Source organism: Hemiscyllium ocellatum, chromosome 18, assembly GCF_020745735.1.
Source record: "Hemiscyllium ocellatum isolate sHemOce1 chromosome 18, sHemOce1.pat.X.cur, whole genome shotgun sequence".
In the NCBI taxonomy this organism is placed as follows: domain Eukaryota; kingdom Metazoa; phylum Chordata; class Chondrichthyes; order Orectolobiformes; family Hemiscylliidae; genus Hemiscyllium; species Hemiscyllium ocellatum.
The window spans coordinates 83,386,771-83,400,556 of record NC_083418.1 but is presented as its reverse complement, the minus strand read 5'-3'; the positions used below and the strand labels follow the sequence as shown (position 1 = coordinate 83,400,556).

The 13,786-nt window shown below is 40.8% G+C and overlaps 1 protein-coding gene across 7 annotated transcripts in view; it reads left to right on the top strand.

Annotated features, from left to right (window-relative positions):
• Positions 1-13,786, top strand: part of LOC132824521 (golgin subfamily B member 1-like) — a 263,280-nt gene that overhangs the window by 159,981 nt on the left and 89,513 nt on the right. For all 7 annotated transcript variants that reach the window (XM_060839154.1, XM_060839156.1, XM_060839155.1 and 4 more), the window contains 2 exons: positions 3,473-3,582; positions 10,155-10,323. In XM_060839154.1, the coding sequence (XP_060695137.1) occupies positions 3,473-3,582; positions 10,155-10,323 (279 nt within the window). The remainder of the gene's footprint in view (positions 1-3,472; positions 3,583-10,154; positions 10,324-13,786) is intronic.

Genomic DNA, 13,786 nt, shown 5'->3' with positions numbered 1-13,786 from the left:
GAATCAGTCTTTGTTGCACTCACATCATAGCCAACACATCCTTCCTCTGAAAAGGAGACCAAAACTGCACATAATAGTCCAGATGAACTCTCACCAATTCCCTGTATAATTGCAGCAAGGCTTCCTTGCTCCTGTGAAGACCAACATACCATTTGCCTTCTTTACCGTTTGCACCTGCATGCTTACTTTCAGTGACTGGTGTACGAGGGCATTCAGGTGTTGTTGTGCTTCCTGCTTTCCTGATCTTTTCCTGTTCAGAAAATAATCTATCTCCCTGTTTTTGCCACTAAAGTGGAATCAGTTTATACTTCATCTACTGTACATTGCCCACTTGATGAACTGATCAAATCACCTTGCAGCATCTCTGCATCTTCATTACATTTCACCCTCCCAACAGCTGTATACCATCTGTAACATTGGAGACAATAATTTTAGTTCCCAAATCTAAATCATTATTTGTTCCGACAGTTTGTTTCTACCTGCTAACTAGTTCTCTATCCATGTCAGTACACACCCCAATTCCTAGCACTTTAATTTTGGATGCTAATCTTTAGTGTGCAACCTTATCAAAAGCCTTCTGAAATCTAATGGCTGATATATTTCTAACCTTCTGAAACCTCCTAAAAGTAAAGCACATCCACTAGCTACCCCTTATCAACTCTCATTAAATTCAGTCAAAATTTCAGTGTTTTTTGTCAAGCATGATTTCCTTTTTGTAAATTCATGATGACATTATTTAGTCTTGTCACTGTTTCCAAGTTCTGTTCTGTTAAATCTTTTATAACAAAATCTAGCATTTATCCTACTATCGATGTCAGGTTAACTGGTCTATAATTCCATGCTTTCTCTCTACCTCCTTTTCTTAAATAATGGGGTTGCTTTTGTTTTAATTCATTCATGTGATGTGGGCCACTGACTAAACTAGCACTTATTGCTCTACTCTAATTATGGAAACAGCAGTTAAGAGTCGACCACATTGCTGTTACATTTAGCGCAGAACAGTTAAGGATATTAGTTTCCTTCCCCAAAGGACATTAGTGTGAACCAAATGGGTTTTTCTGACAAATGACCATGATCTATATCATGATTAGACTCTTAGTTCCAGAATTTTATTGAATTCAAATTCACTATCTGACTTGGTGGTTTTGAACCCAGGTTCCCAGAACATTATGTTGGTCTCTATATTAAAGTCTGGCAATAAACCCCAGGTCTATCACCTACACATTAGCTATGCTCCAATCATAGAATTGCTCTAGGGTCTATAGAATCTCGAAAGGTGATCACTGATGCATCACTGTTTACAACGCCATGTTCTTAATTACTCTGGAATGTATGCGTTTAGGCCATAACACCATAAGATAGAAGAGTAGAAGTATGCCATTCAGCCCATTGAATCATCTTCACCATTAGGTCATGGCTGATCTATTTCTAACCCTGTTCTCCTGCCATCTCCCTGTAAACTTTGATCCTGTTAGAAATCAAGAACCTATCTATCTCTGTCTTAAATATACTTGAAAACTTTGCCTCCACAGCTTTTTGCAACAGAATACCAGAGATTCACCGTCCTCCGGCTGAAGAAATTTCTCTTCATTTTGGTTCTAAATTACCTTCACTCTGAAGCTGTACCCTTGGGGGCCCTAGTTTCTCTGACTAGTGGAAATATCCTTTCAGCGTTCACTTTATCCAGGTCTCTCCATATCTGAACAAGAGAACACCAGGGCACAGGAACAGGCTTTTCAGCCCATGAAGGCTGCACCTATGTGTGGCATCTTTCTCAAGTAAAAAACCTCTTGCTTCTACGTGGTCTATATCTCTGTCAAGGTGCCTCCTAAATATTGAAACTTACAGAAGCAAATATAATATCAATGAGAACTCCCCACCCCAAATCAAAATCCTTTTACACTGCATCAAGACCCAGAGTCCTCAACCGCTCCTCATATGACAAGCCCTTTATCCCTGCAGTCATTCTTGTAAACCTTCCTTAGATACAGGGCCCAAAACTGCTCACAGTATTCCAGATACAGTCTGACCAGAGCCTTATACAGCCTCAGCAGTATATCCCTGCTGTTGTATTTTAGCCCACTTGAAATGAATGCTAACATTGTATTTGTCTTCGCCTTCCTGCCTACCAACCAATTTGGATGTTAGCCTTAAGGGAATCCTGAACTAGGACTCCTAAGTCCCTTCGTGCTTAAGATTTCGAAGTTTTTCCCCATTTAGAAAGCAGTCATTCTTCCTACTGAAGTGCATGGCCTCACTCTTTCCCACATTTGTATTCCATTTGTCACTTACATGTCCTGGGATTACTTGACCTTAGTCCCATCAAATCCTAAAATACATTTTCCCTACTGATACTGATTTCCTTCAGTTCCTTCCTGTTACAAGTTCCTGTGTTCCCCAACAATTTTGTGACATTATTTGTGTCTTCCTTTGTGAAAACAAAACCAAAATATATATTGATCTACCACGTTTGTTCCTCATTCTTAATCTGATTGTGAAGGGGGCTACATTTGTCTTAACTAGTTTTTCTTTACAAGCTTTTACAATTAATTTTTGCCCGTGATCAGAAGCTTACATTCATACTCTCTTTCCCCCTTTGCATTTACAAACCATGCAGTCACGCATTGGATCTTTCCTCCTTACAGGGATTAGGTGACTTTGACCCTCTCTACCAGAACTCTTTCCATATCATTCCTAATATTTCATGTATCTGAAATAAATATAACAAATTTCTCAATTCCAATCTCTTTATATCTTTAAATGATCTCTACCCCTTTATCCTGTACATAAACTCCTCAGACTTTCAAGGAAATATCTGCTTGTAATAATCAGAACATACAGACTGTTGGGATGATTTGGAGTTCCTGTGTTTGCAGTCAAGTGCATCTTGTAAAAATCATCACTGAGTGGAAAATTAAATAGTGTATCTGTGATTTCCTGAGTGTTAGAATCATGTACTCACCCCCCAACATAAATTGCTTAGAAGAGCATGTGAGGGGAAAATTGTGGTGTCAGTTGCTCCTCTTCGCTCTACAAATCTTTTGCTTTTTTGAATGTTCAAGAAAAAGGTTGCCTTTAAATGCCCACCATTATAGTTCTTAAATCAGAGGGACAGCAAAGTAGATTTCACAAAAATTGAAGAAGTGATTGTGTTGTTTTTGTCTTTTAAAATAGCAGATATGCATTTATTTTCACTGTTGAAAAGTGATGCCGTATATACATTAAACTGGACAGATGTGGCTGAGTACTTTCAAATGGGTTGAATCAAATCAAGTTGAAGAAGTTTGATATAATTGGAAGCATTCTATTTTGTAGCCTTAATTTCTTGTTTCTGCAAACCAAAATGTTATGTGTAAAGTTAAATTTTGAAACTGAAACTTTGGATTAAAGAAGGCATGAGAAGCACAGTTTAGTCTAAACCTGCTGAAAACCTACTCTATTCTACTCTTAAAACCTTTCCTTTCTGATGCAGAGTGAATCCGAACGGTTGCAAAATCAACTATCCCTTGTGAGAAGCCAACAAAGCCGTGATTTTGAGCAACACCGACATCTTATTTCCAATCTGAATGAACAGTTGAAAGGGTAAGAACATTAAACTGTATATATAAAATTGATACAGAATGCAATTGTTGTTCGTATTTGAATTTTCAGAGGGTTTTTTTCATATTATGGATATTACTTCTTGGTATCCTTCACATTCTTTTGAGTATTGGTTTTTCAGAAGGTTTATGTAACACTTGTTTGTCTAAAAATGGTATCAAGATGTTGCACCAGCTTTCCCACTGGAAGAAAGGTCCTGGATGAATAATTTTATTTTGCCCAACTAAAGATTTTTTTCTACTCCTCATGATAGACCTTTTGGTCAAGGCGTTCTTTTTAATTGAATGAGATAAGATAAAGTTGGAATGTTACATATGCCAAACTGTTGAATTTTCATTATTTTTGTTTCTATTCTTTTATCAATGTCTTGATAATGACTTTTGGAAATTGGAACAGACTGGACCAACCAGGCTTTGTCTGTTTGTGAGACCAACCTGGAGACTAATTCAGGCTGAGACTTGATTAAAAAGGTTCTAATAAAGACAGTGACCCCAGGAAGAGTATTGTGTTTAAACAAATAGGAGAAGTTGGGGCATCTCATTGGGTCAGAAGTTTTGTTTTCATTCATTTGCTTCATGAACTGAAGCTGCTAAAAAGCTTGAGCAGCCCAGACAAAACCCATGTCCATCTCTCTTGTGTGTCTCACATCCTGAAGTGTACAAAATACTTAGAGATAGACAGGATAAATACAGGTCAAATTATTCCTCTGGTTGGAAGTCTAGAACTGGAAACACCAATTTACAATAAAAACAAAACTGTCTAGGATTGAGATGAAGGTTTTGAATTTTAGGAATTCGTTGCTGCAAAGGGCTATGGAAACTTGGTCTTTTGAGTATCTGTGCTGTAGAGTTTGACAGATTTCTGATACCAGAAAAATATTCCTTCTTGAAAACATTCAGTTTTGTCTCCAACTACTTTCTATGGCAGAGAATTCCATAGGCTTTCTGTTCTGAGTGAAGGCCTTTCTCCTCATCTTAGTCCTAAATGGCCCACCCAATATCTTTTAGCTTTAACCTCTTGTTCTGGTCTCAACCTAGTCATCAGGAACATGCTTCTTGTGTTTACCCTGTCCAGTCCTGTTAAGATTTCATAGGTTTCTAGGAGATCACCCCAATCTATTAGTTAGAGGGACATGGGGATGATTTGGGAAAATTAGCTGCTGTGGATGGTCAGCCGTGATCATATTAAATGGTGGAGCAGGCTCAATGGGCTGAATGGCCTATTCTTGCTCCTGTGTTTCTCACAATACTGACTTTGGCAGGATTATTAGGGAAGTGGAGGAAAACTGGAATGGTCAAGTGCCCCTTGAGGGTTGGCTATCTTCTGAATTTTGGCAGACACAGGACAGTCAAATGAAATAGTGCATACAAAATACTACATTAGCCGTCAGCTGGAGGAAAGTGTCAGTGTCCTGGCGCGCCACAATCCTTTCAGGAAGGCATCGAGGACTCTGAGAGGGTGCAGCGAAGATTTCTCAGGACATTCTGGAGTGAGGGGCTTCAATTTACGTGGGGAGAGACTGTGAGGAGCTGGGACTGTCCTCAGAAAGTTAAGGGGAAAATTGAGTTGGGGTGTTCAAAATCACTCGGGGTTTTGATCAAGTTGATGAGGGAGACACTGTCTTCAGCGGCACGAGAGTCAGTCACCAGAGGCCACAGATTGGAGAGAGTTGGGAGAATCCTCTTCTGGAGTACTGCAGACAGTTCTGGTTGCCACTTACAGGAAGAATATTGTTAAACTGGCAAAGGTTCAGAAGAGATTTACCAGGATGTTGCTGGGAATGGACGGTTTGAGTTATGTGGAAAGGCTGGATAAGCTGAGGGTTTATTCAGTGGAATGTAGGAGGTTGAGGGGTAATCGTAGAGAGGTTTATAAAATCATGAGGAATATAGGTAAGGTGAATATCAAGTGTCTTTTCCTTAGGATGGGGAATTTCAAGACTAGGCACATTTTTAAGCGGGAGGAGAAAGCTTTTAAAAAGATAAGGGGCAATTTTGTTTTTACAGAGAATGTGCGTGTGGAACGAATGAATTTTCAGAGGAAATGGTGGATGCGGGTATAGCTACAATGCTTAAAAGACGTTTAGATTAAACAGAAATGTTTGGAGGGATATGGGCCAAGTGCAGGCAGGTGAGACTAGTTTAGTTTGGGCTTATGGTTGGCATGGACTGGCTGGACTGAAGGGACTGTTTTCATGCTGTAATACTCTATGACTCAAAACAAAGGCTGACTGTTAGTGAGGTCAGTAGCTTGGAATTGCTGCTGGCAAGTTTGGAAGAGATCCTTGTGTTCAGATAGGTGGCATTTGTTGAAATGTGTTTGAGACTTCAGCAAGACAAGAATGAAAGTTGATGTTTTGAACTGTGTTGTCTGAGCAATGGTTCCGGTCTGCTGCTGAGACGGCATGAAGATTTGAAAAGTGCTTGCTAGTATGGTGCACTAACTTCTGGAAGCCCAAAGATCAGACAGCTGTAAAAGTATTGTCTTTGATTGGGCAAACTGAGAAAATTACCCTAATCAATGTTTTCGGAAAGAGCAGCCAATGAATCACACTCAAGCCAGCATCCTTGCAAATAGTTTTGCTATTGCAATTGGAATGAATTTAAACTAGTCTTACAGGGAGAGGGGACACAGCTATGGTGAAATGGAGGTACAGCTATGTTGAGTGTCGCAAGAGTAAAGCAATGGTGAATGTTCTTTACTTTAACATTAGGAATGTAATAGGTAAGGCTGATGAGTTAAAGGCATGGATTGACACATGGAAGTGTGATATTGTCATTGCAGAAACATAGTTGAGGGAAGAACACATGGTTGTGGGCGGCACAGTGGTTAGCACTGCTGCCTCACAGCGCCAGAGACCGGGTTCAATTCCCGCCTCGGGCGACTGACTATGTGGAGTTTGCATGTTTGTGCTTCGGCGGATCGGTGTGGACTTGTTGGGCTGAAAGGCCTGTTTCCACACTGTAAGTAATCTAATCTAATCTTTGTGAGCCAGAGAAGGGTGTAATGGAGTAGCACCATTAATTAATGAGTCAATTACTGCAATAAGGAGAAATGATATCTTGGAAGGGTCTTCAAACAGGTCTTTATGGTTAGAATTTAGCAATGCTAAGGAAGTAGTCTCATTACTGCGAGTATACTCTAGGCCCCAAAGAGTCAATGAGAACCAGAGGAGCAAATATGTAGACAGTTCACAGAGATATGTAAGAGTAATATTTGGATAATTATTATAGGGGGATGGTATTGTAAAGAGTTTTAATGGAATGGATTTCTTGGACGAGATTCAGGGGAGTTTTTTGTTTCAATGTATAGGTCAAACAAGGGACAGCACAGTGCTGAATCCGGTTCTGGGAAAAGAACCCAGGCAGGTGTTTTATGTGGCAGTGGTGGGAGAGACGGGCGGGGTGGTACATTTTAGCGATAGTAACCACAACGCGGTATAGTTCAAATTTGTTCAGGACAAGGAAAAAGATGGCTTTGGATTGGGGGAAGGCAAATTTTATTTGAAATAAAGCACGCTCTGGCCAAAGTTGACTGGGTACAGTTCCTTGTGGGTAATTGAGGCATGTAAGATAATCAGTGGGTTAGAGAGGGTGGATGGTGAGAACCTTTTTTCTCGGATGGTGATGGCTAGCACGAGGGGACATAACTATAAATTGGGGAGTGGTAGATATAGGACAGATGTCAGAGGTAGAGTAGTAGGGCGTGGAATGCACTGCCTGTAACAGTAGTTGACTTGCCAACTTTAAGGGCATTTAAGTGGTCATTGGATGAAAATTGAATAGTACAGATACATAAGCTTCAGATTGGTTCCACAGGTTGGCACAGCATCAAGGGCTGAAAGGCCTGTACAACACCGTATTGTTGTATGATCTATAAGCTTGGATTGTTTTCTTTCAAGCAGAGAGGGTTGAGGGTGGTGGCAAGAACATGATTGAGGGGTATAAGATTGAGGAATAGGGTGAGTAGGGACCCCTTGGTTGAGGGGTCAGTCAAAAGGGGGCATAATTTTAAGGCAAGGGGTAGGTGATTCCAGAGGGGATCTGAGAAGAATACTTTTCACTTAGAGGATAGTGGAATCTGGAATGCACTGCCTGGAAAGGTAGTTGTGGTTGGAAACCTTGCAGCCCTTGAAAATCTTGTGGGATGAGCACTTGAATTATCAGAGCATTCAAGGATATGGAACAAGTGTAGGAAATTGGGATTAGCGTGCCTTTTGTGGTAGTTATTGTCGGTATAGACTTGACGGGCCAAAGGCATTTTTGGTACTGTGTGACTCTATGTATGCCTGTGAAACAACGCGTTATGAAAGCCATTTCGCAACCTAGTCAGATTTATTATTTTGTTTATCCCTTAAATATGTTTGTTTGCCTGCCTGTATTTGTGTGAATGGGGCTGACAACAAATGTTTAGGGTTTAAAGCGCCAACATTAATCAGCTTACCATGTTAGCCAGTTTTGAGAAGATTTATAGCTCAGGTTGAGGTTACATAGAATATAGAACATAGAAGGATACAGCGCAGTACAGGCCCTTCGGCCCTCGATGTTGCGCCGACCGAATCCTACCTAACCTATACTAGCCCAATAACTTCCAAATGCCTATCCAATGCCCGCTTAAATGACCATAAAGAAGGAGAGTTCACCACTGATACGGGCAGGGCATTCCATGAACTCTCAACCCGCTGTGTGAAGAATCAACCCCTAACATCCGTCCTATACCTACCACCCCTTAATTTAAAGCTATGTCCCCTAGTAACACCTGACTCCATTAGCGGTAAAAGGTTCTTAGTATCTACCCTATCTAAACCCCTAATCATCTTATACACTTCTATCAGATCTCCCCTAAACCTTCTCTTCTCCAATGAGAACAGCCCCAAGTGCCTCAGCCTTTCCTCATAAGATTTTCCTACCATTCCAGGCAACATCCTGGTAAACCTCCTCTGCACTCGTTCTAAAGCTTCCACATCCTTCCTATAGTATGGCGACCAAAACTGCACACAATACTCCAGATGAGGCCTCACCAGAGTCTTATACAACTGCAACATGACCTCAGGACTCCGGAACTCAATTCCTCTGCCAATAAAGCCCAGTACACCATATGCCTTCCTCACAGCACTATTTACCTGGGTGGCAACTTTCAGAGATCTGTGTACATGGACACCAAGATCCCTCTGCTCATCCACACTACCAAGTAGCCTACCATTAGCCCAGTAATCCATCATCTTGTTATTCCTACCAAAGTGAACGACTTCGCACTTAGCTACATTGAATTCCATTTGCCACATTTCCGCCCAGCTCTGCAACTTATCTATATCCCGCTGTAACCTACCACTTCCTTCCTCACTATCCACAACTCCACCGACTTTTGTGTCATCCGCAAACTTGCTTACCCAGCTTTCAAGTCCTTCCTCTAGATCATTTATAAAGATAACAAAAAGCAATGGTCCCAAAACAGATCCTTGTGGTACAGGTTCTGGATGTAAGTTTGAAGCTTCCAGCTCAGTGAACATTTTCAGACGTTTTGTCACCATACTAGGTAACATCTTCAGTGACCCTCCAGATGAAGCACTGTTGATGATTCCTGCTTTCTGTTTGTATGTTTGGGTTTCTTTGAGGGTGGTGATATCATTTCCTGTGGTGATGTCATTTCCCAGTATCAACTAGCCACAAAATGACATGACCCTCTCTCAAGAGTACTCTTATATACAGATGAGGAAGGACACCAGTTCAACTGGGACAATGCATCCATCCTAGGACAAGCCGACCAGAGACATGCATGAGAATTCCTAGAAGTATGGCATTCCAACCAGAACTCTATCAAGAAAAACATTGACGTGGGCCCGATTTGCTACCCCTGAGAAAAAGAAATGACATCAGCATAGGAAATGACATTACCACAGAAAATGACGTCAACCCAAAGAAATCCGATCATATAAATAAAAAGTAGGAATTAGCAGTGCTTTGTCCGGAGGCTCACTGAAGATGCTACCTAGTATAGTGATGAAGCATCTGAAAATGAACCTTCCAGCTCAGCGAACAAACCTACATCCAGCTTACTATGTTGTTTAATATTTACTCTGCTAAAGTTAATGTATTTAATAAATCCTTTTGTTTGGAATATACAATGGCAGTCTGAAAATTAAATGTTCCCAGAATCTGGAATAGGTTATTCAAAAATTTGATTAGGTATCATTGCAGTGACTATTTGATTATTTTACTGTGTTGAGAATACAGAGGTAGAAAGGCTAATTTAGTTCGGCTGTCTGTCTCCATGTCATAACAGTATGATTTGTTTGTTTTATTGTTAATGCTACTTATCTTAAATCTATCCGCTAATTCATAAGCCAGTAGGAACAGTTTCTCTTTATTCTCCAATCAAAACCAACATCATTTTGAACACCTCCATTACATCTCCAATTAACCTTCCCTTTTGTGAAGAGAACATAGCAACTTTGTATGATCTTTCTGTCCTTTGTATGTTGTGTGTAACATAACAGAATTTTAATTCACACCAGGTTGCACTTGTTAATGTTCAATAATGTAATTAATTTCTAGAGTCAACGACAAGAAAGATTTCTTGGAAAATTCACTTCTCGCAAAGGAAGCTTTGTTGGCAGAATCATCAGCAAAACTGCTGCAGATGGATAAATTGAAGGAATCACTGGAAGCCCAGAAGATAATTAACCAAGACCTTACAGGAAAGCTATTGCAAACTGAAGAAAATGTAGGTGACTATATAATTACAGAGAGGAATTGAATTTGATTAATTTAACTCAGTAGAAGCGCTTGTCTTTGAATTGGGAAGCTATATATGTTTTAAACAAAGAAAACAGTTTCCTGTTTGATTCTGGTCCTGGATTATGCCCACAATTTACTCTTCCTGTCTGTGCTCTGCATCGCCCTCAATCTTAAGTGCTCTGCAACATTATTTTACATGAAAGGTGCTATATAATTGAAAGTTGTACTTCAAAATTACCCTTGGCATAATTCATCCTGTTGTCTACAAACATTTATTCCACGATACAACCATTGCTTTGTAATACAATTGTTTGTTTTTTTTCTTTAAGATTTAAGATTTTATTTTGATATTCATTAAGAATTGAAGTTGTGATTTTTGAGAAGATTTGTAGCTCAGATTGAGGTTCTGGTTGTATGTTTGCTTGTTGAGCTGGAAGGTTTGTCTTCAGATGTTTCGCCACCATACTAGGTAACATATGGGTGATCATCTGGTGAAGCGCTGGTGTTATGTTCCGCTTTCTATTTGTGTCTTAATTTCTTGAAGTGTGTGATATCATTTCTGGTTCTTTTTCAAAGAGGATGGCAGATGGAGTCCAAATCTTGTTTATTGATGGAGTTCCGGTTAGAATGCCAGGCCTCTAGGAATTCTTGTGAGTGTTTTTGTTTGGCTTGTCCTATGATGGATGTGTTGTCCCAATCAGAGGTGTCCTCCTCTGTCTGTATGTAAGGATACTAGTGATAGTGAATCATGTCTTTTGGTGACTAGTTGGTGTTCGTGTTTCCTGGTGACTAGTTTTCTGCCAGTTTGTCCGATTCAGTGTTTCTTGGAGTCCATGTGTGGTATTTTGTAAATGGCATTCGTTTTGCAGGTTGTTTGTGTAGGGTCCTTTAGGTTCATAAGCTGCTGTTTAAATGCATAGATAGGTTTGTGAGCTGCCGTGATGTCAAGGGGTCTGAGTAGTCCGGAAGTCATTTCAGAGATCATTTAAGTTGCAGAGCTGGGCGGAAATGTGGCAAATGGAATTCAATGTAGCTAAGTGCGAAGTCGTTCACTTTGGTAGGAATAACAAGATGATGGATTACTGGGCTAATGGTAGGCTACTTGGTAGTGTGGATGAGCAGAGGGATCTTGGTGTCCATGTACACAGATCTCTGAAAGTTGCCACCCAGGTAAATAGTGCTGTGAGGAAGGCATATGGTGTACTGGGCTTTATTGGCAGAGGAATTGAGTTCCGGAGTCCTGAGGTCATGTTGCAGTTGTATAAGACTCTGGTGAGGCCTCATCTGGAGTATTGTGTGCAGTTTTGGTCGCCATACTATAGGAAGGATGTGGAAGCTTTAGAACGAGTGCAGAGGTGGTTTACCAGGATGTTGCCTGGAATGGTAGGAAAATCTTATGAGGAAAGGCTGAGGCACTTGGGGCTGTTCTCATTGGAGAAGAGAAGGTTTAGGGGAGATCTGATAGAAGTGTATAAGATGATTAGGGGTTTAGATAGGGTAGATACTAAGAACCTTTTACCGCTAATGGAGTCAGGTGTTACTAGGGGACATAGCTTTAAATTAAGGGGTGGTAGGTATAGGACAGATGTTAGGGGTAGATTCTTCACACAGCGGGTTGAGAGTTCATGGAATGCCCTGCCCGTATCAGTGGTGAACTCTCCTTCTTTATGGTCATTTAAGCGGGCATTGGATAGGCATTTGGAAGTTATTGGGCTAGTATAGGTTAGGTAGGATTCGGTCGGCGCAACATCGAGGGCCGAAGGGCCTGTACTGCGCTGTATCCTTCTATGTTCTATATGTTCTATGTCTTTGATGTAAGGTAGTGTGGCTAGAGTTTCTGGGTGCGTTGTGTATGCTTGTTTGGGTTTGTTGTTGAGAAATCGGCCGGCAATTCGTCTGAAAACAAAACTTCCACCTCAACGAGCAAACTTATAACCAGAATTGTAGTTGTGACTAGAATTGGTCCCATTGCAGATTCTGATATCCAGTTCAATTTAAAGATGAGTAAAGCAAATGACAAGCATATGTTTCATTCCCTGTGTAATTTTGAAGTTTGTTTCACTTCCTTTTCTAAGTCCTTTTTCTAACTCCACCTGAATCTGAACCTGAACCAGACTGTAACAAATGTCCTTGGGGGAGTTTTTGCTCCTGGTGTTGGGGATGTTTTAAACTAATGTGGCAGGGAGCTGGGAATCAGAAGAGAAGACAAGTAGACGGTGAGGTGGAAACTGGAGACTGTAAGAATCATGAAGTTAGCATTAATAAGGGAAAGAGTAGGCAGACAGCTGATGAACACACAAGAACTGGTGGCCTGAAGTACATATACTTTAATGCAAGAAGTATAGAGGGTAAGGCAGATGAAATTAGGACTTGGATTGGTGCCTGGGAGTATGACGTTATTGCGATCACAGATACTTGGTTGAAGGAGGGGCATGATCGGCAATTAAATGTTCCAGGATATAGATGCTTCAGACAGGACAGGGAGGGAAGTAAAAGAGGTGAGGGAGGGGTTACATTGCTGGTCAGGGATGATATCATGGCTATGCTAAAGGAGGACACTATGGAGGGCTTGAGTAATGAGGCATTGTGGGTGGAGCTGAGAAATAAGAAATGTGCAGTTACACTGGGGCTGAACTAAGGCCTCCCACCAGTGAGCAAGAGGTAGAAGAACAAATAGGTAAACAGATTAGAGAAAAATGGAGAGGCAACAGGGTGATAGCGATGGGGAGATTTTAATTTTCCCAACATTGACTGGGATACACTTAGTGTCAGAAGCCTGAACGGAGCAGAATTTGTAAGAAGCGTCCAGGAGAGTTTTCTAGAGCAGTATGTCAATAGTCCGAAGAGAGAAGGGGCCATATTGGATGTGGTGTTAGGGAAAGAGCCAGGCCAGGTGGTAGAATTTGGGGTGGGATCTTTGGGAATAGTGACCACAATTCGATAAGTTTTAGAATACTTGTAGACAAAGATGAGAGTGGTCCTAAGGGAAGAGTACTAAACTGGCACAAGGCCAATTATATCAAAATTAGGCAGGAGCTGGGAAATGTGGATTGGACACAGCTATTTGAAAGGAAGTCTGCATTTGATATGTGGGAGGCTTTCAAAGATAGTGCAAGATATGCAAGTCCTGTTGAGAGCAAAGGATAGGAAAGGCAAGATTCGTGAACCGTGGATGACAGGAGAAATCGTCCAACGAGTCAAGAGGAAAAGGGAAGTGTACTTAAGGTCCAGGCAGCTAAGAACAGGAATATCAGGAGAGTAGGACCAGTGTTAAACGAGGAATCAAGTGGGCTAAAAGGGGTCATGAAATAACTTTAGCCAGCAGAATTGAGGAGACTCCCAAAGCCTTTTCTTCTTATATAAGAATCAAGCAAGTAACTAGAGAAAGGATGATCCACTAAAGGATAAGGAAGGAAGGTAAATGGGTGAGATTCTGAATGATTACTTTG